Source organism: Pseudorca crassidens, chromosome 9, assembly GCF_039906515.1.
Source record: "Pseudorca crassidens isolate mPseCra1 chromosome 9, mPseCra1.hap1, whole genome shotgun sequence".
NCBI lineage: Eukaryota > Metazoa > Chordata > Mammalia > Artiodactyla > Delphinidae > Pseudorca > Pseudorca crassidens.
In genome coordinates, this window is record NC_090304.1 from 53,771,766 (window position 1) to 53,797,604 (window position 25,839).

General features: G+C 44.1%; 1 protein-coding gene and 2 non-coding genes across 3 annotated transcripts; all 3 read left to right on the top strand.

The window, feature by feature from the left end:
- Positions 1-19,752: 19,752 nt before the first annotated feature.
- Positions 19,753-24,612, top strand: RPS3 (ribosomal protein S3). Its single transcript, XM_067750385.1, has 7 exons — positions 19,753-19,866; positions 21,069-21,199; positions 21,477-21,570; positions 22,026-22,120; positions 23,284-23,471; positions 23,891-24,087; positions 24,540-24,612. Exons 1-6 carry the CDS (start codon positions 19,837-19,839, stop codon positions 24,082-24,084), a joined length of 732 nt encoding a protein of 243 aa, XP_067606486.1. The 5' UTR covers positions 19,753-19,836; the 3' UTR covers positions 24,085-24,087; positions 24,540-24,612.
- Positions 20,763-20,912, top strand: LOC137231409 (small nucleolar RNA SNORD15). Its single transcript, XR_010946529.1, has one exon. It is a non-coding gene; the product is annotated as a small nucleolar RNA SNORD15 (small nucleolar RNA).
- On the top strand, positions 23,636-23,780 carry LOC137231408 (small nucleolar RNA SNORD15). The gene has a single exon (XR_010946528.1). It is a non-coding gene; the product is annotated as a small nucleolar RNA SNORD15 (small nucleolar RNA).
- Positions 24,613-25,839: the final 1,227 nt, after the last annotated feature.

A 25,839-nucleotide genomic window follows, 5' to 3' on the forward strand; every position in this document is an offset into this window, starting at 1 on the left:
GTTCTTCTGCTCCTTGGACATTTGCCCCAAATGTCTCCAGAGTCTTGGACTCTGCATATGTCCAGAGCTGGACTCACCACCCGCTGATCACCTCACTGTCCCCAGACCAGTCAGGCTGGCCTCTGGATGCCCTCTCCTGACAATGCTGACCGTGCTCCCTGCCCGCACCTTTCACACCTGCCCACCTGGGCAGGGACCAGCTCGGCCTGATGGCTGGCACCTCCCCAGCACCTAGTACAGCGCCTGACACACAGTGAGCGCTCAATAAATGAACTTTATCAAATGAGCGGGCAGTCTCACCCACTGCCTCTAGGTTCTGAACTTGCCCCCTCTCCCACGGACCCCTACCAGGCCCAGTGGGCCCACTCCCAGGGTCCCCAAGCTGGGAGTTAGGGAGTCCCCGTGAACCTGCCCTCAAAGCAATCCCAGAGCCCAGATGTGCCTCCTTGGCAGTTTTGAACCCCAAGAGGCCACCAGCCCTTTACACGTGGCAACTGGAGACTCAGTGCTGTTCTTTGGGTTTCAGTGACTTCTGCTTTCTTGGGGACAGAGTGTAAATAGGCCAGGGAGACTCTTGGGGGGAGTGGTTTGAGCCTGAGGAGGAGGGAGAAGCAGACCAGGAGATGAAGGGCCCCGCCAGCACCCGAGGCGCTCTAGTGGCACATATGAGTGCCGCCTCCTGCTGTGAGATCTGAGATGAGATTGTAAGCCTCGTGAGCAAGGATTTCCTCTGCCTGTTCCTTTATGTCTGATACCCTAAAGCAGGAGCTCAACAGAGGGCGATCCCTTCACCCCACCCCTAGGTTGCCAGATAAAATACATGCTGCCCAGGTAAATTCGAGGTTCGGACAGATAATAATTTTTCAGTGTATCCCTATTCATTATGTCCTCTAGGACACACTTATACTAAAAAATTATTTGTTCTTTATCTGAAATGCAGATTCAAATTTAACTGGCTGTCCTCTATTCTTCTCAGCTGAACCTGGCAACCCTACCCCCAGGGGACAGTTGGCAATGTCAGGAGACACTGTGGGTTGTCACAGCTGTAGGGAGAAGGGTGCTACCAGCATTTAGCAGGCAGTGACCTGGCGTGCTGCTCAACATCCCACAGTGCACAGGACAGTCCCTCACAATCCAGAATTATCCACACTGAAATGGCAGAACTGCCAAGGCTGAGAAACTGGCCCTCTGGGACCCAGAGCAGACAGCACTCTCCACCCCCTGCCCACATGCTTTCCTTCCCTCAGGCCATTAAGAGATGTGGAGAGAGACTCACGGACCTGCCACAGATGTTAACCAATGCCAAGTTATAAAGTTACGGGAAAAGTAGAATACAAAATTGTGTACCTTCTCAACATAGCTCAAGGGTAAACTATGAGGAAAAAAATACAATGGAGGGAAAATGGCTAAAATGTCAAAGTGGTTACCTTAGGCAATCGAGATGTTTCTTCCTCTCTGTTTCATTTTTCTTTTCCCCCACGTTTCCTGAGAATATGTTTGTAACATATTTGTCGCCTTTTATTTCTGGCCGCGCTGCACAACTGGTGGGATTCCAAATTTTTTTTTTTTTTTTTTTTTTTTTTACTGAAGACTTTCATGTATTAGCTTGTTTGCTTTACCTCACATTCACGTAAGAACAGTTTTTCTTCCACTTTTACAGGTGAGGAAACTGAGATCGAAAAAATTACATGTTTTGCCTAATATCACAAAACTGATGAGACATGAGAGAATTAATTCAAGTTTTCTAATTCCTAGTTCAAGACATTATTTGCTATACCACATGGTTTATCATTTAAGCAAACAAATGTGCTTTTTTAAATTGAAGTATAGGTAACCTACAGTGTTGTATTAGTTTCTAGTGTACAGCAAAGTGTTTCAGTTTTATCTATCTATATTCTTTTTCATATTCTTTTCCATTCTAGTTTATTACAAGACATTGAATATTGTTCCTATGCTGTGCAGTAGGACCTTATTATCTATTTTAGATAATAGATATAGTATCTATATTTATATATAGTAGTTTATTTATTTATTTTTTAAACATCTTTATTGGAGTATAATTGCTTTACAATGGTGTGTTAGTTTCTGCTGTATAACAAAGTGAATCAGTTATACATATACATATATCCCCAAATCTCTTCCTTCTTGCGTCTCCCTCCCTCCCACCCTCCCTATCCCACCCCTCTAGGTGGTCACAAAGCACTGAGCTGATCTCCCTGTGCTATGTGGCTGCTTCCCACTAGCTATCTACCTTACGTTTGGTAGTGTATATATGTCCATGCCACTCTCTCACTTTGTCCCAGCTTACCCTTCTCCTTCCCCATATCCTCAAGTCCATTCTCTAGTAGGTCTGTGTCTTTATCCCTGTTTTACCCCTAGGTTCTTCATGACATTTTTTTTTCTTAAATTCCATATATATGTGTTAGCATACGGTATTTGTCTTTCTCTTTCTGACTTACTTCACTCTGTATGACAGACTCTAGGTCCATCCACCTCACTGCAAATAACTCAATTTCATTTCTTTTTATGGCTGAGTAATATTCCATTGTATATATGTGCCACATCTTCTTTTTTTTTTTTTTTTTTATATGTGTAACTTTTATTTTATTTTATTTTATTTTTTAAACATCTTTATTGGAGTATAATTGCTTTACAATGGTATGTTAGTTTCAGCTTCACAACAAAATGAATCAGTTATATATATACATATGTTCCCATATCTCTTCCCGCTTGCATCTCCCTCCCTCCCACCCTCCCTATCCCACCCCTCCAGGCGGTCACAAAGCACCGAGCTGATCTCCCTGTGCTATGCGGCTGCTTCCCACTAGCTATCTACCTTACGTTTGGTAGTGTATATATGTCCATGCCTCTTTATCGCTTTGTCACCGTTTACCCTTCCCCCTCCCCATAGCCTCAAGTCCATTCTCTAGTAAGTCTGTGTCTTTATTCCTGTTTCACCCCTAGGTTTTTCATGACATTTTTTTTTCTTAGATTCCATATATATGTGTTAGCATACGGTATTTGTCTCTCTCTTTCTGACTTACTTCACTCTGTATGACAGACTCTAGGTCTATCCACCTCATTACAAATAGCTCAATTTCGTCTCTTTTTATGGCTGAGTAATATTCCATTGTATATATGTGCCACATCTTCTTTATCCATTCATCTGTCGATGGACACTTAGGTTGCTTCCATGTCTGGGCTATTGTAAATAGAGCTGCAATGAACATTTTGGTACATGACTCTTTTTGAATTATGGTTTTCTCAGGGTATATGCCCAGTAGTGGGATTGCTGGGTCATATGGTGGTTCTATTTGTAGTTTTTTAAGGAACCTCCATACTGTTCTCCATAGTGGCGGTACCAATTCACAGTCCCACCAGCAGTGCGAGAGGGTTCCCTTTTCTCCACACCCTCTCCAGCTTTTACTGTTTGTAGATTTTTTGACGATGGCCATTCTGACTGGTGGGAGGTGATACCTCATTGTAGTTTTGATTTGCATTTCTCTAATGATTAGTGATGTTGAGCATCCTTTCACGTGTTTGTTGGCAATCTGTATATCTTCTTTGGAGAAATGTCTATTTAGGTCTTCTGCCCATTTTTGGATTGGGTTGCCAAAATATTTTTAAATTTTTTAAAATAAATTTATTTATTTTATCTTTTAAATTTTTGGCTGCATTGGGTCTTCGTTGCTGCACGTGGGCTTTCTCTAGTTGCATTGAGCAGGGGCTACTCTTCATTGAGGTGTGCAGGCTTCTCATTGCAGTGGCTTCTCTTGTTGTGGAGCATGGGCTCTAGATGCACAGACTCAGTAGTTGTGGCTCGTGGGCTCTAGAGCGCAGGCTCAGTAGTTGTGTTGCATGGGCTTAGTTGCTCCACAGCATGTGGGATCTTCCCGGACCAAGGATCGAACCCATGTCCCCTGCTTTGGCAGGCAGATTCTTAACCATTCTGCCACCAGGGAAGTCCCTCAAAATATTTTTAACTTTTAAACCTTATAATTAATTATACAACTAATGCATGAATACATTCTCCTTGGATTAAAAAAAAAGTTGGAAACAGTACAGTGAGGCCTGTCTCCTCCGGCCAGCATCTCTAGTCTGGCCTCAGCGCCCCGCAGAGGTAACGGCTGCCAAGAGCTGACCTTGAGCTGGGGTAGGGACACAGCTCTACCTCTGGCTTTGAACTGACCTGGAAAATGGGGTCGTGCCAGCATAGGGCAAATACTAGATAAAGCCAGGTTGTTTTAAAGTTAGCTGTAGCAGGACTTCCCTGGGTGGTGCAATGGTTAAGACTCCGTGCTCCCAATACAGGGGGCCTGGGTTTGATCCCTAGTCAGGGAACTAGATCCCACATGCATGCCGCAACTAAGAGTTCGCATGCTGCAACTAAGGAGCCCACGTGCCGCAACTAAGACCCAGTGCAACCAAAATAAATAGATAAATATTTTTTAAAAATAATAAAGTTAGCTGTATCATCTTACTCTGCCACCAACAAGGTGTTACAGGACCGGCGTGAGCCAACACTTGACACCAGACTTGAAAATGCTGGCCAATCTGACGGATGAAAAGTATAACCACCTTGTTTTAATTTGCATGTCCCTTATTACAACTGTTTTTTTCCCAGCTTTACTGAGATATAATTGAAATATGACGTTGTGTAAGTTTAAGGTATTCCACATGATGATGTGGCAACTGTATATATTGCAAAATGATTACCACAATAAGATTAGTTAACACATCACCCCTCACGCAGTTAACTTTTATGTGTGTGTGTGTTGAGAACTTTTAAGATCTACTTTCTTAGCAACTTTCAAGTATACAATACAGAATTGTTAACTATAGTCACCACACTATACATTACCCCCCCTGCACTTCTTTATCTTCTAACTGGAAGTTTGTACCCTCTGACCAACCTCTCCCCATTTCTCCCACCCCCCTAGCTTCTGGCAACCACCTTTCTGTGAGTTTGGGTTTTTGTTTTATAGATTTCACATGTAAGTAAGATGACACAGAATTGGTCTTTCTCTGTTTGGCTTATTTCACTTAGCATAATGCCCTCAAAGTTCATTTATGTTGTCACAAATGGCAGAATTTCCTTCTTTTTTTATGACTGAATAATTTATATATATATACATATCTTCTTTATCCATTCATCCATCGATAGACACTGAGGTTATTTCTTTATCTTGGCTTGTAAATAATGCTGCAATGAACCTGGGCATACAGATATCACTTTGAGAGAGTGTTTTCCTTTCCTTCAGATATATACCCAGAAGTGGATTGCTGAATCGTATGGTAGTTCTATTTTTAATTATTTGAGAAACCTCCAAACTGTTTTCCGGAGTGGCTGTACCAATTTACATTCCCACCAGCTTTACACGAGCCTTCCCTTTTCTCCACATCCTCCCTAACACTTGTTAATTGTTGTCTTTTTGGTGATAGCCATTTGACAGGTGTGCGGTGATATCTCATTGTGGTTTTGATTTGCATTTCCCTAATGATTAGTGATGTTGAGCATACTTCTGTATATCTTTTTGCCATTTGTATATCATTTTTGGAAAAATGTTATGACTGAGATTGAATATCTTCAGATGTTCACTTTTTTTCATTTATTTATTTATTTATTTTTAGTTTTGGTTGTGTTGGGTCTTCGTTGCTGCACGCGGGCTTTCTCTAGTTGTGCTGCGGGGCATGGGTTTCTCACTGTGGTGGCTTCTCTTGTTGCGGAGCACGAGCTCTAGGCACGCAGGCTTCAGTAGTTGTGGCACATGGGCTCAGTAGTTGTGGCTTGTGGGCTCTAGAGCGCAGGCTCAGTAGTTATGGCGCACGGGCTTAGTGGCTCCGCGGCATGTAGGATCTTCTTGGACCAGGGCTTGAACCCGTGTCCCTTACATTAGCAGGCAGATTCTTAACCACTGTGCCACCAGAGAAGCCCCAGGTGTTCACTTTTATTTTTAGTTAAAATTTTAATTGACATACATGCATATCATACAACATTCAAAAAGGGTAGTCAGTGAAAAGTCAGCTTCCTACCCACGTCTGAAGCCCAGCTCTGCAGCCCCCTAGTTTCTGGCACTTCCTTCCAGAGATATTCAATCCACATATAAGTACTTACACATATAGCCTTTCTTTTTAGTTTTTATACAAATTGTAACATTTTCCACGCTCTTCTGCACTTTGCTCTTTTTTTTTGGAAAGTGGTTCCTCCCACTGTACATAGGGCCATGTCATTCTTGTTCGTGATTTCATCATATCCCATCTGATGGATATATTACAATTTGTTTAAACAGTTTCCTAATGTTTGACAGTTTGGTGGCTCCCAACCTTTTCTTACAATGACTTTCTTGTGCCTATATAATTTCTCACATATGGGAATATATTTGTATATAATTCCCTAGAAATGCAATTGCTGGGTCAAAGGGCAAGTGTATTTCATGAGTTTCAGGTTGTAACCAAATTGCCTTCCATATCAATTTACTGATTATGCCATTTTATGGTTGTAAGGAAACTAACTTACATTTTAATTCAGAGAAAAATATAGCACAGTCATTATCTTTGATGATAAGAAGCCAGGATTTATAAAACATCTACTATGTGTCAGGAACTTTACACATAGGGCCAAAAGCACTCATGACACCTTTGAGGCACAGCAAATTAAGCTTTTTGTTTAAGGCACCCACAAAGTAGGTTCCAGAGCCAGAAATCAAACCTATCCAGCTCCCTACCCTGGGCCTGGGCCTGGGCCTTGTCACCAGGCAGGAGGCTGACACGCTGGTATGAGGAACTAGATTCCAGCATAACTCATGGCGATGTCACATGACAGGTGACTGGCGGTCTGACCCAAGCACCTCTGGGAACACAGGCCAGGGGTGGGGCTGGGCTGGGGGAAAGAGCTTCACACAAGGCCTAAGGGTTGAAGGAATAGATTTTGCTGGTGAAAAGTAGAAAAGGGTGGCCCATGCTGACTCCGGAGCCAGGCTGTCTGGATTTGAATCTAACTTCTGCCACCTCCTACTTGTGTGACCTGTCTCCTCATCTGTAAAATATAGACTCTAATTCATGAAGTTGTTGTGGAAATTCAATGCATTAGAGCACGTTAAAAAAAAAAAAAAAAACCCACGTGACACTTTGCAAGTATTCAATAAGCATTAGCCATTTATTAGCAAATAACTAAATTATTTTTAAAGGTATTTTAATTGGTAAACTTTTTCTTTATGTTGTTTAAAAATTGTAGTTGGCAGACTGATAATGATGGGATCCATTTGGCTGGTGACAGGAGGTGCTGTCATAACAGCCCAATCCACAGGCACCACAGACAAAGGTTTAATCAGAGCAAATTCAGGTCCGACACAGCAGCTGGCAGTTCTCAACAGTTTATGTATTTTGCCAAATAATAATTGTTTAAAAGGGTTAACATGCAGTTATGCAAAAGTTGATTTTTAAGAGTTAATATTTATTTAGCTCTTCCTATGTGCCAAGCACTAAGTATCTCATTTAATCCTGACAACATGCTTATTGGATAAGGACTATTATTACCCCTATTTTACAGATAAGGAAACTGAGGCACAGAGACAGCTTTAAGCCATTTGCCCAAGGCCACTACAGCTGGGATCCACACCAGGCTTGGTGATAGCAGAGCTTGCCCTCACCTCTCTGAGGGTCTGCCTCTCTCAGTGGGAAACTGAATGTACAATCCAATCGTTGCTGTTATCATCTTCCCAATCATTGAAGGTAAGCTATCTAAACTCTCAAACCTCTTCAAGACTGACCATCTCTGGTCGCAGACTAGAGGAGAGCAGAAGGGACACTAGGAGCCATGAAAATTTCCTAATCTGGGGCCTGACACACTGAGCTGCATTTCAGTAAGCAGCTCTATGTAGCAAGGAGGGGCCTGAGAGATGAGCAGAGAGGTAGCAGCGCCCCGGCAGAAACCTGTACGGGAGGTGTTTTGGGGGAGGGGTTGGGGGTGTAGGTCAAGACTGTAGGCTGGGCCCTGACCTTTTCCCTAGGATGCTACTGGAATCCTCATAAGGCCTTTGTCCTGCAGGAGGTACTTACCTGGAAGAAATTAAATATCTATAGTCACGAGTGGCTACTGAACCCTTGAAACATGGCTAGTCCAAACTGAGAAGTGCTGTAGTGAATAGAAAATACACACCAGTTTTCAAAGACTTAATACCAAAATTTTTTAAAGTAAGCTATCGCAATAATTTTTATATTAATTTATATATTAATATATTATTATATTAAATTAATTAGATTAATTTTTATATTAATGTTGAAATGATAACATTTTGGATATATGTGGGTAAATTTTAAAATGTTAAAATTAATGTCACCTGTTCTTTTTTTCTTGTATAAAGTGGCTACTAGAAAACTTGAAATTACGTAAGTGGCTCATGTTGTTATTTCTGTTGGACACCGCTGGTCCATAACCTTCCTCCAGGCACCTGCCTCCCTTGCCCTTCAGGAGAAGCTGTGGGATAGGCGGTCAGTTCCCCCACCGCCGCCCCCCTCTCCCCACGCCCCAGGCCCGCAAGGCTTTTTCGTTTGGCTTCTCTCGACATCAGGGACGCGGTTGGCTTTCCCGTGACCGGTGCGGGCTCGTTGTGCTCTGCCGCCCTCTAGCGGTCCCTCTTCCAAGCTGTCCTGCTCTTGATCAGCCATCCCATCTTCGCGATGGGACTGTACTGGACTAGGTATCCTGAAACACTTTGTGGTCCCAAAACATTTATTTCACTCATCTAGTGTCCTGTTTTGACTGTAGTTAATTCAAAGTCTCTTTAAGGAAAGAATTTAAGAATCATTCTGGTCCCTGGTTACTTTCTTCTCAATAGGTCTCATTACAATTAAAATGAAGACATCTTCAACTTCTCTTAACTTCTCTCCAACTGTGGCTTCTTATTGGTGGAAAATTATCAGTAACGTCTGGAAAATGAGGTTGCCTAATCCTTTAAATTCCTGGATATTCATAAGGAATTTTATTTAGGGGGATAGGTTTTTGGTCTTAGAAGACACTTTCCTTTTGTTGGTAAAATGGGTCATAGTGTGATAAATAGGTGAAACTGCATGGTGAGGATTATCAGGTAATAAAGTTTATAAAGCACTTAGAGCAGTGCCTGGTACATTATAAGCTCTGATATATGTAATTATTAGTGTGTGAAATTCCCTGTTGTTTACATAAGCAGCAATCTTTTAAGAGTGTTGTCGTTAGAAGCACTTGTGCCCCTGCATGCTAGGACCCTGGTTCAGACTCTTCTTGAACAAACAAAGGGCAATGGAAAGGAACTGAATTTCAACGGGTCACCGAGCTAGAAGAACACCCAGCTGGTTTGGGATCTTCCTGGAAAATCACTCAGCTGAGCCAAACCCGAGTTAACTCAGAGTGAATGGCAGACAGGTCATGGATCCACTTCACAGGGAACTCTGGATTTTCCAGGGTACATGAAGATATTCCCAGGGCTGTGCGGAATGGAAATATAAGTTCAAGGGGAAAATGAAACAATATATAACGTGCAACTGGTCAAGAAAAACTTGTTGCCTACCTTTAAAGTGGATAATTGTGGGTTCAAATCACTGTGGCATTTATATTCCTATGATACATTTAAAAGAATGACTAACTGCTTTATCTCAAAGAGTTGACATTACGATAATACTGGAAAGAATAGTCTTTTCAAGTTTGTTTAAACTAAGGGTGAAAAGTTCTACCTATGTTAAAGTTCTATGTAACTTAGAATGTACAAAAGAAAACCGTACCCTTTAAATTCTTGTAGAGAGAATGTGAGCACAAACATTTGAAGATCGGGGCTCTGGGCTGTATACCCAGGAGTGGAATTGCTGGGGTCTGGGAATGCACCACCAACATTCCTCAGGATACCAAACTTTCCAAGGCAGCTGTGCTAATTTACATTCCCCCCAGCAGTGGAGGTGAGTTCCACTGCTCCCCAGTGCTTGTTGACCGTGTGGAGGTCTGCAACATTCACAGGGTAAACGTGGCCATGACTCTCTGGGGACGCACAAGGCTAAGCAGAGGTTACTTGGAGCCTGAACCCCTTCTGAATCTTCTGAGCCTGTGGAATCAGGGTCTGGAGGACAAGATTAGATGATTCTAATGGCTTCTCTACAAAAACCCAAAGCACTCACTGTTAAGAAAGAGGCAGCGAGCCCCCCCACCCCCTGTCATACCCGTGTTGGCCGCATGCCGGCCCCTGGCTCTTGTCCTCTCCCTTTGTCTCCGAGCTGACCAGCCGCCCCTTCACACGACCTGGCTCTGGGTAGGAAGCTAGGCAGTTGGTAGCCCTGGCTTGTTATCATCTTGTTCCTGTTCTCCAGTCACCTGAATGGAGTCATGGTAAATTCAGTCCTGATGTGTGGACTCCGCTAGTCAAATTCTGCTAAGCCAGCCTCCTGACTCTTGTTTCTGCGGAGGACTCTCACCTCCCCAGCTATATTTTGTCCCACATTCTCAGGCCTTTGCATGGGGTTAGCCAAAGATGCCCACTTGGCCAGTGGACCAGCTGAAGGGGTGGGGAGCGTCTTCGGGGAGAGCAGCAGTCCCGCCCCTTTCTGGGAAAGAGGTTTAACAAGGCACTGTAGTTGCCAGTTGTGAACGCCAGAGGGCGACATATGCAGAGCTTCGGGAGAGCCGGTTTAGGAAAGGGGGAATTTCATGTTCTAAAATCAAACTGGACAAACTTACTCTTTCTGGGTACTGCATCTGTGTTCCCCGTCCTTGAGCTGGGCTTGGTAACACCCACTCAGGAAAGGTCCAGCTGGTCTTTTTTACCTGCCTGCCTACCCCTTGCCCTCTCCCTCCTAGCCCTTACTGGCCCTGGGCAGGTCCCTGTTACAGCTGTCGTCAGGCCGCATCTCCCCAGACCAGAGGCTGATCTCAAACCCCTGCAAAAAGCCTGATGAGCTGGGACCTCCTTGGCCTTTTTCTCTCCCTTGGCCATGTCTTTCTGCTTCTGCAACCTGACCTCTTATCCAATTTTCCCCACATCTTTCTTGAAAGAAAGATTTCTCTGCCCTACATAGCCAATAGGGCCTGGTATGTGTGAAAGGTACTGGTGTGTTACGGCCTTCTGCAAAGAGCAGAGGTGTGGGCCCATGTGTTAGTGTTGGCAAGGTGACACCCTAACCAAAACATTGAAGATTAGCATAAACCTAAATGCCAAGTTGTTTATTTGCCTTAAAAGCAGTGATAATCTGTCCCACTTAATGAACACTTTCCACATGCTAGGCACTATGATGAATGCTTTAAAGACACCGTTTAGGGACTTCCCTGGTGGCGCAGTGGTTCAGAATCCGCCTGCCAATGCAGGGGACACGGGTTTGAGCCCTGGTCCGGGAAGATCCCACATGCCGCAGAGCAACTAAGCCCGTGCACCACAAATACTGAGCCTGCGCTCTAGAGCCCACGAGCCACAACTACTGAGCCCGTGTGCCACAACTATAGCTCACGTGCCTAGAGCCTGTGCTCCGCAACAAAGAAAAGCCACCGCAATGAGAAGCCCGTGCACTGCAACGAAGAGTAGCCCTCACTCACCGCAGCTAGAGAAAGCCCGAGCACAGCAACGAAGACCCATGCAGCCAATAAATAAATAAATTAATTAATTATAAAAAATAAAAATATAAAGACACCATTTAATTCAATCATAGAAATCCTATGAGGTTAATGATCATTTCTCCACTTTCCAGATGAAGAATCTGAGACTCAGAATCGTTAAGTGACTTGCTTGAGATCACAAAGCTTGTAAGCGGTAGCACTGGGATATGAAACAGATTGAGCTGGCTTCATTATTTCCCCACTGCCCCGCCTCTGACAAGCTGTCTACTCCCTCGGCACCCTCCTGGTAGGACACCAGAATCCTTCATGGCACCCGTGCATCGCGATGACCCCATCTGTGTGACATTGCAGGTGCACACCATTCATCACAGCGCATCTCACTGCCTGGAAAGACATCTGGAAACATGTATCCTGAAATGTTTACACTGCTTAACAAGAAGAGTGCTGTTTTTATTTGCTTCTCTATCTTTTCAATGCTTTTTATGAATGTATTTTATTTTTTGAATAGGAAAACTATTTTCATAATGGTGGGGGCAGGGGGAGTCCTTCTTTTGCTCCCATTCCTTCTGCCTGATGTGTCTGTCTGTCTGGCAACCACTTGAGTATCCTGTGAGCCTCAGTTCAAGGACTGGAGCTCTGTGACATCTTTTCCAACACCCTGCCCTCCTCAGTGCCCTATTGTCCCTATTTTGATACCTATGATGCTTATCACACTTATTTACTTGTCTGTATCCCCAGCCCCCAGCCCCAGCTCTGAGTTCCTGGAGGGCAGGAGCAGTGTCAGATTCATCAATGTCCCCAGGACCTGACATAGGCAGTGGTTCCAAGTAATAGTAACTAATGCTAATTGAACACTTACTGAAACGGAGCAGCAGCCTATTGTCCTGGCCCCCCATGTCCTCAGCCTGCCTTTTGACTGTGGAAAAACTTTAGCCAAAGATTAAGTTTAATCAGAGAAGTGAGGAAATGCAGAAACAAAGGAAAGCAGTCCAACAAGACTAAATAATAATAGTTCAGTCATTAAGCATAGTCCTTTAGTTCCTCTTCAAGGGCTATAGTTAGCATTCTTAGCCATATCCTGTGAGCTGTCTTAGAGATACTGAAAGCCCCACCAGGTGGAAGAAGTTAACTACATGACGACCAGACTATATCCATGACATAAACTGCCACAATTCTGAGACTTGGCCTCAGAGAAATGGGAACAAACCGACCCTGGAACTAAAGACTAACTGTACTTAAAACAATCAAGATGACACTGATCAGACCACTGCATGACTAATTTCAAGATGACTTTCAGAGCTGACTGTGCTGTTTCTGAATGTAGCCCCCTCCCTCTGTCTATAAAAGCTCTTGCCCACTGATGGTCAGTGGTGGGGAGTCGGCCTTTGGATGGGAGTCTGTCCTCCCCCCCCCTAAGGTTGCCAGCCTCCAAAATAAAGCAAACTTTCATTTCCACCAACTTTGCCTCCTTATTGGCTTTTGAGCAGTGCAAGCAGCTGGGCCTCCACTTTCGGTAACATGTTCCAGGTGCTTTACTATGTGTTAAGCACTTTCCCTGTATTAATTAATTTAATCTCACCACCACTCTATGGGGTGGGTTAATTATTATTTCCATCCCATTTCACAGATGAGGAAAATTATGCAGAGATCACTTGACCAAGGTCACATAGCTAGCAAACAGTCAGACCAGGGATGTGAACCCAGGCCATCTGGCTCAAGTCTGTGAACTTAAGCACTATGCCACACTGAATAGATGCTTAGAAAACTTTTGCTGAATGAAAAACCCAGAGCTTCTCTAAAATATCATTCAAACTGAAGGATGTTTTGGCTGGTCCCAAAGGCAGGGATTTAAATCCATATCCCAGGCCGCTGTGTGGATCCAGTGACACACAGGAAGTTTGCTCAGAAGAACCTGAACAAGGTTAAATGGTTGTTCTCACTGAGTTTGGCTCTATTCATTTGTTGGACTTTGTTGGACCTCAGTTTATAGAAGAAAAAGGGCTTGTGTATATGGAAGAGGGGGCTGTGACAGTCTCACTTTCCTGGCTCCAGGAACAATACTGAATTCTGCCTGAGGGGCCTCGTCCACCCTAGCTCCAGTCTAGAGCTGATCTGAGCCAGGGTGGGATCCCAGGGATCCACCAAGCATGAAACAGTTCTGAGTTTCCCAGCGCCCCAGGCAAACAGGTAAACAAGATTGGTATGTAACACTCCACTGTAATCTTCTGTTCATTAAGTCTGTGAACAGTTACTAAGTGCCTACTCTCTGCCAATCACTGTGCCTAACCTCATGGAAACAGAGAAGTAAGACATCATTGATTTCTGTGGTTGAAAGGATTACAGTAGCACTATTAAAGGGAAATATAAGAGCCATTAGTGGAAGCCATATATGTAACCAAATTTTCTAGTAGCCACATAAAAAAAAAAAGCAGAAGAAACAGGTGAGCTTAACTATAATAGCATATTTTATTTAACTCAACATATCTAAACTGTTATTGTTTCACCATGTAACCAATATGAAAATCGTTTTTTTTTTTTTTATACTTTGAAATCTGGAGTGTATTTTACACTTATGGCCCTTTTCCACTCAGACCAGCCACATTTCAAGTGTTCAGCAGCCCTGCGAGGCCAGTGGCTGCCGTATGGGACAGTACAGATTTACAGTCTGATTAAGAGAATAAACTCTTCTTTATCCTGAGCTTCCAGAAGAAAGGATTATGGGATTTGGTGTTGGAGGCTGGGACATTCACATTGTTTCACAAGTGGCCACGTGATCAGAAATCCTATCTGTATGCGGCCCTTGAATATTTTTCCATTTTTATTCATTTTAAATTTCACAAGTGGGACTTCCCTGGTGGTCCAGTGGTTAAGACTCCGCGCTCCCAATGCAGGGGGTACGGGTTCGATCCCTGGTCGGGGAAGGTACTGCATGACGTGTGGCATGGCCAAAAAATAAAAAAATAAATTTCACAAGTGATACATGAAAATATTTTATTATAAGAAAAGTCAAGCAATAAAGTAAATTGCCCCTAAAGCTCCCCCAATACTACTGCAATTCCCCAAGTAAGCTTAGTTATCTATCGGTTGGGTATAGATCCTCCTATGTGTTTATGTGCATATCCATTTTAGTTTATTGTACATAAATATTAAACAGTCCATATTGTTCTGAAAATAAGTTTGGTCACAGTGATATTTCTTGGTGCTCTTTTCTTGGTGCTCTTTTAATCACTACATAATATTCCATAACCATTTCCCTACTGCAGGGCTTTCAGGTTGTTTTTAATTTATGTTTTCATTGTTACTAATAGTACCATAATAAACATTCTTGCACCACTTTCATTTACATTTGTGTGTTTTTCTGGAGTAGATAAAAACAAACATATTTGCTGGGCCAAAGGGAATTGTCTTAAGTTAGACTAGGTACCATTAAGCTGCCTTCCCAAAGGAAGCCCAGTTTACACCCCACCTACAGGGTGAGGATGCTCCCTTCCTCACACCCTTCTGTACACTGGATCTTATTTTTATCGGAAGTAGGGGTAACAGAGGTGTGAGTCTTTTAGCAATGATACAAGACAATAAACTTTTAAAATTCTTGGGGAATTTCCTCCAATCCAGTGGTTAGGACTCAGTGCTTCCACTGCCATGGGCCCAGGTTCGATCCCTGGTTGGGGAACTAAGATCCCACAAGCCATGCAGCGAGGCCAATAAATAAATTAATTAATTAATTAAAGTTCTTTAAAAATTTATTCTATAGTATTGTTCTCTTGATATCCACAGACTCAATTCAACGCCCAGAGTGAGTCACTGATGAATTTTAATCAAATCATTGAGAATGTGATGGCATCATCATATCTCACTTGGAGGCGTTATTATCTAAAGGAAGTGATGACCAAATGTAGTCGATATTATCCTAAAACAATAATCTCTTAAGAGGTGCTCTAATGCAGGGGTCCCCAACCCCTGGACCGGTATCAGTGTGCAGCCTGTTGAACTGGGCTGCACAGCAGGAGTTGGGCAGCGGACGAGCGAAGCTTCATCTGTCACTCCCCACCGCTCGCATTACTGCCTGAACCATTCCCCCCCGCACCCTGTCCGTGGAAAAATTGTCTTCCATAAAACTGGTCCCTGGTGCCAAAAAGGTTGGGGAACACTTCGTCTAGTGGAGACTGATGTACCTACCCTCTCTCTGTCAATCCAGTTTTCCCTCTAGGACTGGCACAGATCCCTGGTTCTTCGGTTGAACACTGGAAAAAGTTGTTGGCTTATTCAGAGGTCTTGTAGGAAAAAAACATAAACCGTTGAACACTCAGCCCAGCTAGATGCTCACCCCATGAGAGGTCCTCGGGAAGCAAGACCTACAGAGCCTGGTTAAGCAGAAGGGCTCCTCTGTCCTCCCACCTCACTGAGCAGGGAGGCAGACACACCCACCTTCACTCACTCAATTTATTTATTTATTTATTTATTTTTAAATTTATTTATTTATTTATTTTTGGCTACACTGGGTCTTCATTACTGCGAGCACGGGCTGTCTCTAGTTGCGGCGAGCGGGGGCTACTCTTCGTTGTGGTGTGCAGGCTTCTCATTGCGGTGGCTTCTCTTTGCTGTGGAGCACAGGCTCTAGGCACACAGGCTTCAGTAGTTGTGGCACACGGGCTCAATAGTTGTGGCTGGCGGGCTCAGTAGTTGTGGCTGGTGGGCTCTAGAGTGCAGGCTCAGTAGTTGTGGCCCACGGGCTTAGTCGCTCTGTGGCATGTGGGATCCTCCCGGACCAGGGCTCGAACCTATGTCCCCTGCGCTGGCAGGCGGATTCTTAACCACTGCACCACCAGGGAAGTCCCTTAACTCACTCAATTTAAATTCTCTCTTCTTTTTTTGCCAAGCTCCTCTAGTTGGATCCGCATGTGTTAAATGCTTTCTATGAGATTCCACTGTGCTGGTCTTCAAGTGACTAAACTGTACTCCAAAACTGTGGGCTATAGTCATTCAACCAGGCAAGTCTCACCTTTGATTTTTAGGAATTTCAGGACAGGACCTGGGTGGTACTCACAGACATGTCGCCCTCTCTTCATAGTTCCAAGTACGCTCCTGTGGCATGAAGGGCCAAACTGAGTAAACCTTGTTTACATTTTGGATATCCAGGAAGGGATTAAGTCATTCTCGCATTCCCAACTTTTTTTTTTGGCCACACTGCGAAGCTTGGGGGATCTTAGTTCCCCCACCAGGGATTGAACCTGCGCCCCCTGCAGTGGAAGCGAGGAGTCTTAATCACTGGACTGCCAGGGAAGTCCCAAAGTCAGATATCTTCCGCCCTCCGCCACCCCGCCATGCCGAACAGCTGACCAGGGATTGAACCCTGGGCCCTTGACAGAAAGCACAGGGTCCTAACCACTGGACCACCAGGGAATTCCCTCACGGTCCCAACTTTTAATTAGAATTCGGTGTAGGGACTTACTTGGTGGTCCAGTGGCTAAGACTCTGAGTTCCCAATGCAGGGGCCTGGGTTCGATCCCTGGCCAGGGAACTAGATCCCACATGCCGCAGCTAAGAGTTCGCATGCCGCAACTAAAGACCCTGCATGCTGCAACAAAAATCCCGCACACGGCAACGAAGATGCAGTGTGCCGCAATGAAGACCCAGTGCAGCCAAATAAATAAATATTCTTTTCAAAAAAAGAATTCAGGACTTCCCCAGTGGCACAGTGGTTAAGAATCCGCCTGCCAGAGGGGTGGGGTAGGGAGCGTGGGAGGGAGACGCAAGAGGGAGGATATATGGGGATGTATGTATAGCTGATTCACTTTGTTATAAAGCAGAAACTAGCACACCATTGTAAAGCAATTATACTCCAATAAAGATGTTTAAAAAAAAAAAAAAGAATCCGCCTGCCAATGCAGGGGACACGGGTTCAAGCCCTGGTCTGGGAAGATCCCACATGCTGTGGAGCAACTAAGCCCATGCGCCACAACTACTGAGCCCATGAGCCACAACTACTGAGCCCATGTGCCTAGAGCCTGTGCTCCGCAATAAGAGAAGCCACCACAATGAGAAGCCCACACACCACAATGAAGAGTAGACTCCGCTCACCTCAACTAGAGAAAGCCCTCGCACAACAAAGACCCAACGCAGCCAAAAAAAATAAAAATTAAAAAAAAAGAATTCAGTGTATTGTGACTACTATTATTTTTACAGCGTTATTTTGAGTAATATAATGTCTTCTTAATAATAGTTAGATAAAGTGAAAGGCATTATGATAAAGGTAAAGGTTTCCTTCATGGGCTTTCTCCTGGGACCAGAGGACAATACCCAGGCAGGCATACTCTTGTGTCATTGGGGAAGGGCAGCAGACGAGCTACTGTGGAGACTCCAGAGGTGACGTTTACCTGAAAGAACTTGCCATTGTCTGATCCTTAGCTGTGAGTCTCTGCAGCTTGGTTTTGTGGGCAACCCAGTAAGCCATGGCACTTGTAAGCAAATTCATATGAACCACACAACCAAAAACTGATCTAGAATTCATGCACTGATTTGCTTGATAATCAAACTTTGATTGACACTGGGCCTGAGCCAGGCCATATCCTAGACTCTGGATGTAATGAACAAAACAGGCTTGGTCTCAGCTCTTATGGAGCTTACAGTCTAGTGGGAGAAATATATTGACAGGCCATTCCAACCCAGTGAGATGAGTGTTATAGTTATGGGAGTAACTAGGAGAGGCCCAATCCTAGAGGAAGTGACAGAGGGAGATGACACATGGAGAAAAAAGCTTGTTCCTGATTTCCTTACCTCAGTGAGCGTTGTCACTAAGCATCCACCCCTGGTGTCACTCTCAATTTCCCCCTCAACCTCAATCCATCACCAAGGTACATCAGGTCCACAGAATGTCTTTTTGGTTCATCCAATTCTTTTCATCTTCCCTGGTCCCTCTGTACAGCTCCCCCCAGAACTCTGTTAATTCCATGATTATAGGACAGAGCTCAGCATCAGTGTTGTTTCAGCGCTGGGGAAAAGCTCAAACGGCTTCTAGGACCAGACAATAAGTGAGTGAAGCTGCCAGAGACCTTGGCACATTGAAAAACGCTTTTCCATATAACAGGGAAGGAGAATGCTGCTATGAGGAAATGTGGGCCCAGTATTTTGCTAGACTTTTCTATATTTTTAAGAAAACCTAGAATAATTTCATAGAGAAATCTTATTTTTAAATGGAGGCAAACTATTCAGGTTTAAAATAAAACTGTCCATCACAAGGAAAAATTTCTTCTTTCTTTTTTTTGTATCTATATGAGATGATGGATGTTAGCTGAACCTTTTGTGGTAATCATTCTTGATTACCACAAGCCACTTCATGATGTATGTAAATCAAGCCATTATGTTGTATGCCTTAAACTTATACATCGATGTATGTCAAGTATTTCTCAATAAAGCTGGAAAAAAACCTGTTGGTGAAGTGTTAAGGAGTGAAGTGTGCTGATGTCTGCAAGTAGCTTTGAAATGCATCAAAAGATGCATCGTTGTGTGGATAGAGGGATGGATAAATATATGATAAAGCAAATATAGCAAAACTGTTAATTGCAGCACCTAGGTGATGAATATATGGGTGTGCACTGTACAGTCTTTCCAACTTTTCTGTACACTTGAAATTTTTCGTAATAAAATGTGAGGGGAAATTTTTTTAATTGAAAAAGAATTGTGAGCCACTATTGTGACTTCTGTTACAAGTTGTAACAGACTATGAAAGTGAGGTAGAGGTAAATGGGTTAATAATATAAAGGGAATTAAACAGTCCTTAAGGGGGGAAAAACAGTCCTTAGAATATTTAATACATATTAGATACTATTATTATTTTCATTTGGAACAGAGGAAATGGACACAGATTGGAAGAGATAGGCGCCTCAATGAATTTCATTGAGGGCTTTCAGCCAATTTTCATTACAGCGTAAAGTGTAGGGACCAGGGTTCCATGCATTTGTTGTGTGAGCTTATACCTGTAATTTCCATCTCTGCGCCGGACGTTGCTCGTTTTTAAACTGATGAGAATTGGACTCTAAACTCCCTTGTAGTTTTTAAGTTCCGATTGATCTGATCCTGTTTCTTCCTATAGGTGTCTACATTACTCTTTTCTTTCCTTTTACCTCCTTCCTAAAGTAAAAACTACATTTCCCATGAGCGCCTACAGGCGTCGACGTCGCGCAGTTCTTTGTCGTCGAACCGCGCCCTTTATCCGCACTTCCTCCCACTAACCCCTCCTTTTCCTTTCGGCGGCGCGTGGCGGCAAGATGGCGGTGCAGATATCCAAGAAGAGGAAGGTGAGACACACCGGGGCCCGGTTGCAGGGAACTTTGGAGCCGCGCGGGTCAGGAGTTTCTCTGGGTGCCGTCGCGAGCCCCGCGGCTCCCTGCCATGCCTCGGGCAGTGACTGGGCCGCGTGGCATTCCCGTGGGCCGCGGATGGCGGTTGATAGAGCGCAGGCCCGAGCCGGGCGAGCGCAGTATGGTGGGGATGGGAGAGAGAGATTTCTGCCGGTTCCGGGCGGAGAGCAGAGATGAGCACCGGGGACCCCTCCTCCCCCGGAGAAGGCGCTTGTGAGCATTTCTTGGTCAATCAATAAAATAAGTGAACGTGTGGTGTTTTGAGGGCATGAGCCATTTCCCTCATCTTAACTGTGGCTTTGGGAAAGGACTGTAGCAGTGTATTCTTCCTGTCTTCTTACTAGTCCTGTCGGGGTGCAGCCTTCTGACCCCAAAGACCTCAGTCGGGAAGGTTACTGACAATTTCTTGTTCCAGCTGGGGCCAAGGAAAAGTTCTGGGGAAATGGAGGGGGGACCTGGGGAAGACGCTTCCTTGAGTTTAATTCTTTGCTTTTCCATGGGAGAGAAGTGTGTAAAGTGCTTTTGGTTTTAGACAATTTGCCATTTTGTGTACGCATAACATCTATGTTAAGGTGAAATCCACACGCTTTTGTGAGTTAGGATTTGCCGACTTTGTGAAACACCTGGGAATAATTAAGGCAATAATTAAGGTGGCTGGGATTCTCATGGGCCCAGTTGTGTCTACAGGTGAGACTGCTTAACTAAAGTCACTATCTGCTCTTTTTGCTGGTTGCAAACATAGTGTTCCTGCTGTGCTGAATTAGTTCTAAATGTGCCATTTAAGAGCAGTTCTTTGTTTAGCATGTGTACATATAAATGACAGTTTTAAAACCCTTCAGTGAAGAGAAGATGACGAGTCTGACTGGAGGTGTTCTCTTTGTCCATGTGGCCCCTACCCTGTGCTGCGTTCTGTGGCACAGTTTTAAGGGCCCTGGGTCAAAGTAACTTCCAAAAGATGACCTAGAGGCATTTGTCTGAGAAGGGTTGCCATGTTTTCTCTGGAGCAAAGGTAAAATAATCGATGATGGGTCATTTGTTGGAGGCGTTGAGTTTTGATGAGGATTGCATTGGCGGAAAGGCTGGGCTAGAAAAAGTGAGCCTGCGCCCACATCCTAATTTTGAATTTACTTTTTGGTTAGTTTGTTGCTGACGGCATATTCAAAGCTGAACTGAATGAGTTTCTCACTCGGGAGCTGGCTGAAGATGGGTACTCTGGAGTTGAGGTCCGAGTTACACCAACCAGGACAGAAATCATTATCTTGGCTACCAGGTAAAAATTCGTTTTTCTGGCCGTCGCCTATAATTGTCGTCTGTACTAAGGTGGTCTTTTCTGTAAACTTAGGGGGACAATCAATGAATTTAGTCTTACTGAATGTAATTTTTTTAAGCTGCATTTAGAAAAAAAATTAACTCTAGTTTTTGTCATCCAAAATTTATACTTGGCTTGTGTCAGATGAATGAGATTTTACTACCACACGTGCACAAGATTTAAAATCACATCTGGAATTTTATGAGAGCTGTGAATTGCCATTCTTTATTTTCCCCAGGACACAGAATGTTCTTGGTGAGAAGGGCCGGCGGATCCGGGAATTGACTGCTGTGGTTCAGAAGAGATTTGGCTTCCCTGAGGGCAGTGTAGAGGTGAGTGGTCCTGGTTTATGCCAGAGGTTACTGTGGACCTGGAAATGGCTCTTTAGGATGGTACTTCTGAAAACCCATATTATCACCCTGAAAAGTTATTTGTGATCAGTGAGTAATACAAATGGATTGGTATTTTGTTGAAGTTCTTCTCATAAGCACTTAGCAGGATTTTACATTCACCTTGGGTATAGTAATGATACATATGAAGGATTGGATGCCCCATCGGTCTCCTTGGTGTGGCCATAGAAAGAGCTAGGGGTGGGAGGGCAATGAGGAATAGTTCAGCCTATGTCACTGAGTGTGTGTTAGGTGTGGGCATTAGAAGTGCTTTAGTACTTGGGTAGTACAATGATACATAAAATGGTGTATGCTTGTATAATGGATGTACTGGTTTTTATTTGAAAACAGTGGCAAAGGTAAGAAATTCAAGGATGTGCCTTGTTTCCTTCTTAAAGCTTTATGCTGAAAAGGTGGCCACGAGAGGTCTGTGTGCCATTGCCCAGGCAGAGTCTCTGCGTTACAAACTCCTAGGAGGCCTTGCTGTGCGGAGGTAAGTGTCCTGAGATTTTTAATGGTTGTGTCCTTTTGTGGGTCAGAATATCAGCATTTTGTTCATTTAGTAAATGAACTCTTTTTATGTGACAGGCTCGGCTAGTCTCTGAGGGTTTTAACAATAAGACGTTGCTAATCCATGTCGTCACTGAACTGGCGGCCTAATAAGAAAGACTTGTAAAGAATCAAGTTTTTAAAGAGTGGTGGGTGCTCTGGTGGAGAACTATTCTGGGTGTGCTTTGGGAGTAAAACAAAAATAGAACGGGGTGGTGCGGGGGAGTGGTTAGGGTTCCTTTTGGAGTCATTCAGATCCATTATGTGTTGTTAATTCTCTGGGGACTGTAAAGAGCTAAGACTCATCCCTGATGAGAGCTTAAAATCTAGTCAGATTTCCGTGTATGTAGATAGTAACATGAGGAGTGAAGGACATGAGGTGGTTAGATTCGCCCTAGCGCTGGGCCTGCTCGTAATATTGCAGCTGGCAGTTCTTTGAGTAGTTCCACTCTTTGTGGAGTAAATGGAAATGCCTTGCCTGGGTGTCTGGAATTTGTTAATACTTAACGCAGAGCCCTGGGAGGTTTTTCAGCGGAGGAGGGACGCTAGAGCTGTGCTGTAGACAGGTTGACATGGTGGCAGTGCTGTAGGCAAGGATGTGCAGAAGACTGCCCACCTGGTTTGAACGCCAGCTCTGCCGCTTAGAACAGTGATTCTCAAAAGTTTGGTCCGTGGGCCAGCATCACTGCCATCACCTGAGGACTGGTTAGAAATAAATTCTCAGTCTCCAATCCGGGCTCACTGAATTGGGAAATAGGGGGTGCAGCCCAGCTGTCTGTCGTCATAATCCCTCCAGGTGAATTTTGCACACACCAGAGTGGTTCATTTTAACCTTGAGGCGTTCCTAGTGTGCAGCCAAGGTTGGAAAGCACTTGGTTAGAAGGAACTTCGTGTGTTTCCCTAAGGAATTCCCTAAGATTAGGTGTGATGGGAATGGAAGAAAGTTTCTAGCTCTTGGGTCAGGCTCTGGTCAGACTTACTCTCCATTAAAGGAACATTGAAAGTAGTCAGTGCAGGCTAATGAGTGTTTTTTCTTTAGCATGGTGGGGTTGAGCAATCCTGTCTGGTGATAACACAACTGGCCATTTGTCTCTTGCGCTCCCGAAGGGCCTGCTATGGTGTGCTGCGGTTCATCATGGAGAGTGGGGCCAAAGGCTGCGAGGTCGTGGTGTCGGGGAAGCTCCGAGGACAGAGGGCTAAATCCATGAAGTTTGTGGATGGCCTGATGATCCACAGTGGGGACCCTGTTAACTACTATGTTGATACTGCCGTGCGCCACGTGCTGCTCAGACAGGGTGAGCAGCCAGGAGTGCTTGGGGCAAGGGGCTTTTTAAACGGGTAGACGTGGTTTTATATACACACCTCAGTGTTTGGGGAATTTGTCTGGGAGTCTTGGAGCAATTTTGTTTAGCTTCGTTGGAGAGAGTTGGTTTGTCCTTGTCTCGGCCACTTGTGTACCCTTCAGTGATGACACGATGACGAGTCAGAAAGGGCACATCCTGCTCTTGGTCCTTGTCAGTGCCACGTTCTGTGGTGCTGTGCATGGGTTCCTTTTGCAAAAGTGTCCTCTTCATTGATTGATTAGAGGCATTTGTCTGAGAAGGGACCAGACCCAGGGCTTCTTGAGTAGCCTCCTGTTTTCCTTCTGCTCCATCCCGTTGTGTAGTGGGGGGCGATGGAACCATAGCTCGGTCTTAACTATGGCATCTTCTAGGTGTGCTGGGCATCAAGGTAAAGATCATGCTGCCTTGGGACCCAACTGGTAAGATTGGCCCTAAGAAGCCCCTGCCTGATCACGTGAGCATTGTGGAACCCAAAGATGAAATACTGCCCACCACTCCCATCTCCGAACAGAAGGGTGGGAAGCCAGAGCCGCCTGCCATGCCTCAGCCGGTACCCACAGCATAATAGGTATGTCTGTAAGGCCCTCTGGGGGCAGAATAGGACCCTATCCCATTGTCCTTGTTAACACTTGTGTCCCACGCTGTGAGAGCACCTAGTGGATAAAAATCGGATTACACTTGCTTTACATGAGAGAACACAGGTTGGAGCCAGGGACTCATTTAACATGGTATGCTATTGGGAGGAGTGTGTGCCTTTGGTCTCTTTAAGACATTCCTACGTTTACCACTGTTGTAAATGAGTTTTTCTTTATTATCCTCCCTTAAAATTTTCAAGGCACTCTTGCTAGTAATTAGCTGTTCTGAAGCAACCCCCTTAAAACAGTAACAACAAGCCCCTCCTGTGCCCAGCGCCTGTTGCGTTGTTTCTAGACATTCTTTGTGTATTAATTTTCATGCGAACCGGATATTCAGGTGTATTTTCTGTTCTTATTGTACTTTATTTGTTTTATTTGGTTTCAGGGTCTCCTTGGCCGCTGGATCTGGAGTCTGGATGTTGCTCTATAAAGACCTTTAATAAAATCTTTTTAAAAGACCTGTGGCCTGACTAGACTCTACATCCAGTATTCAGACTGATGGTCATGTCACTCCATGAGACCATTGCTTGATAGGTTCTTAGGGCTGTCTGGTTAACAGTGTTCGTGTGCTTTCCCTCAAAATCCTGTTGGTTTCAGTTGTACTTGTGAGGAGAGGTCCGGAACAGGAGGACCCAAGCAGAAGTAACCAAGGAAATACCTTGTGGGGGAGTAAATCTGGTGACGGTGGTGGCCGATTGTTAACAGGGCAGCACCTTGATTGACTCAACCTGGAGTTCAGGGTTAGAGGTTTAGAAGGACGTATTTAGGATCATTTTCTCTATTACACATAGAAAATGTAATGACCATTACGTTTTGGGTTATGCTGTGCTCTAGGTGGTGTTCATTTCTAGGTATATACATTCTCATTTAATCCTCAACATCTCTAAAAGGGAATTTGATTGTGCTGCTGATGAAGAAAGAGCCTGATGCTCAGAAGTAAGTTTGCCTAAGCATTATAGAGCTGCGGTTAGAATCCACATTTCTATGTCCTGTTCTCTTAACCATTACACTCTAGAAAAGTATAAAGAACATTTAAATTATCTACAGTTTTATCTGTGATATTTTGAAGGTGTTTGCTGTTATGTATCTATTAGAAATTGGGTGCTTTTCACTTATTCAGGTGAAACTAGTGAGGGACAGGCTGGCATAAAAATCCTACAAGATTAATTAGAGGTAGTGAATTATGTTGAGGGCACGCTGACATTATCTGTGTGTGTGTCCCCTTTTAACAGAGCCTTGGATGTTTCTACTGTCTAGAGAGTAACATCTCATTGTTTCTGTCAGTGTTAATGGAGTTGAGACCATGTCTCAGTAGTAGAAATACTTTACAATTCTCCAACCACTGAAATAGCTCATGTGTTAATGACCATTTACTGTGTTCCAGGGAGTGGGTTCATGTAAATGTTTTATCTTGTGGCTAGGAACTAGAGCCTGAATACAAATTTTTTCATTTCCCTGTGCTTTCCCTTACCCTGGAGTGGCACGTTTCCAGGAATGAGCCCTTTCTCAAGCGAAAGAAAGTTTTATGGAAAGGGCTGAGAGAGGTGGTTACTGAAAAATGTTAACGTGAGAACTGAGCTAAGCTGATTTATTCCTGTATTTATTTCTGGGCTTATGATGTAGTTCATTTATGAGGAGACTGTTGGTAGTGAAACCATTTCAACTAATTTGAGCCTGTGCCTGTG

Excerpts from the sequence above, each read along its gene's own strand:
- RPS3 (XM_067750385.1), top strand. The coding sequence starts at position 19,837 with ATGGCGGTGCAGATATCCAAGAAGAGGAAG. Across the intron at positions 19,867-21,068 it reads AGATATCCAAGAAGAGGAAG|TTTGTTGCTGACGGCATATT; the intron begins GTGAGACACACC and ends CTTTTTGGTTAG. Across the intron at positions 23,472-23,890 it reads CCACGTGCTGCTCAGACAGG|GTGTGCTGGGCATCAAGGTA; the intron begins GTGAGCAGCCAG and ends GGCATCTTCTAG.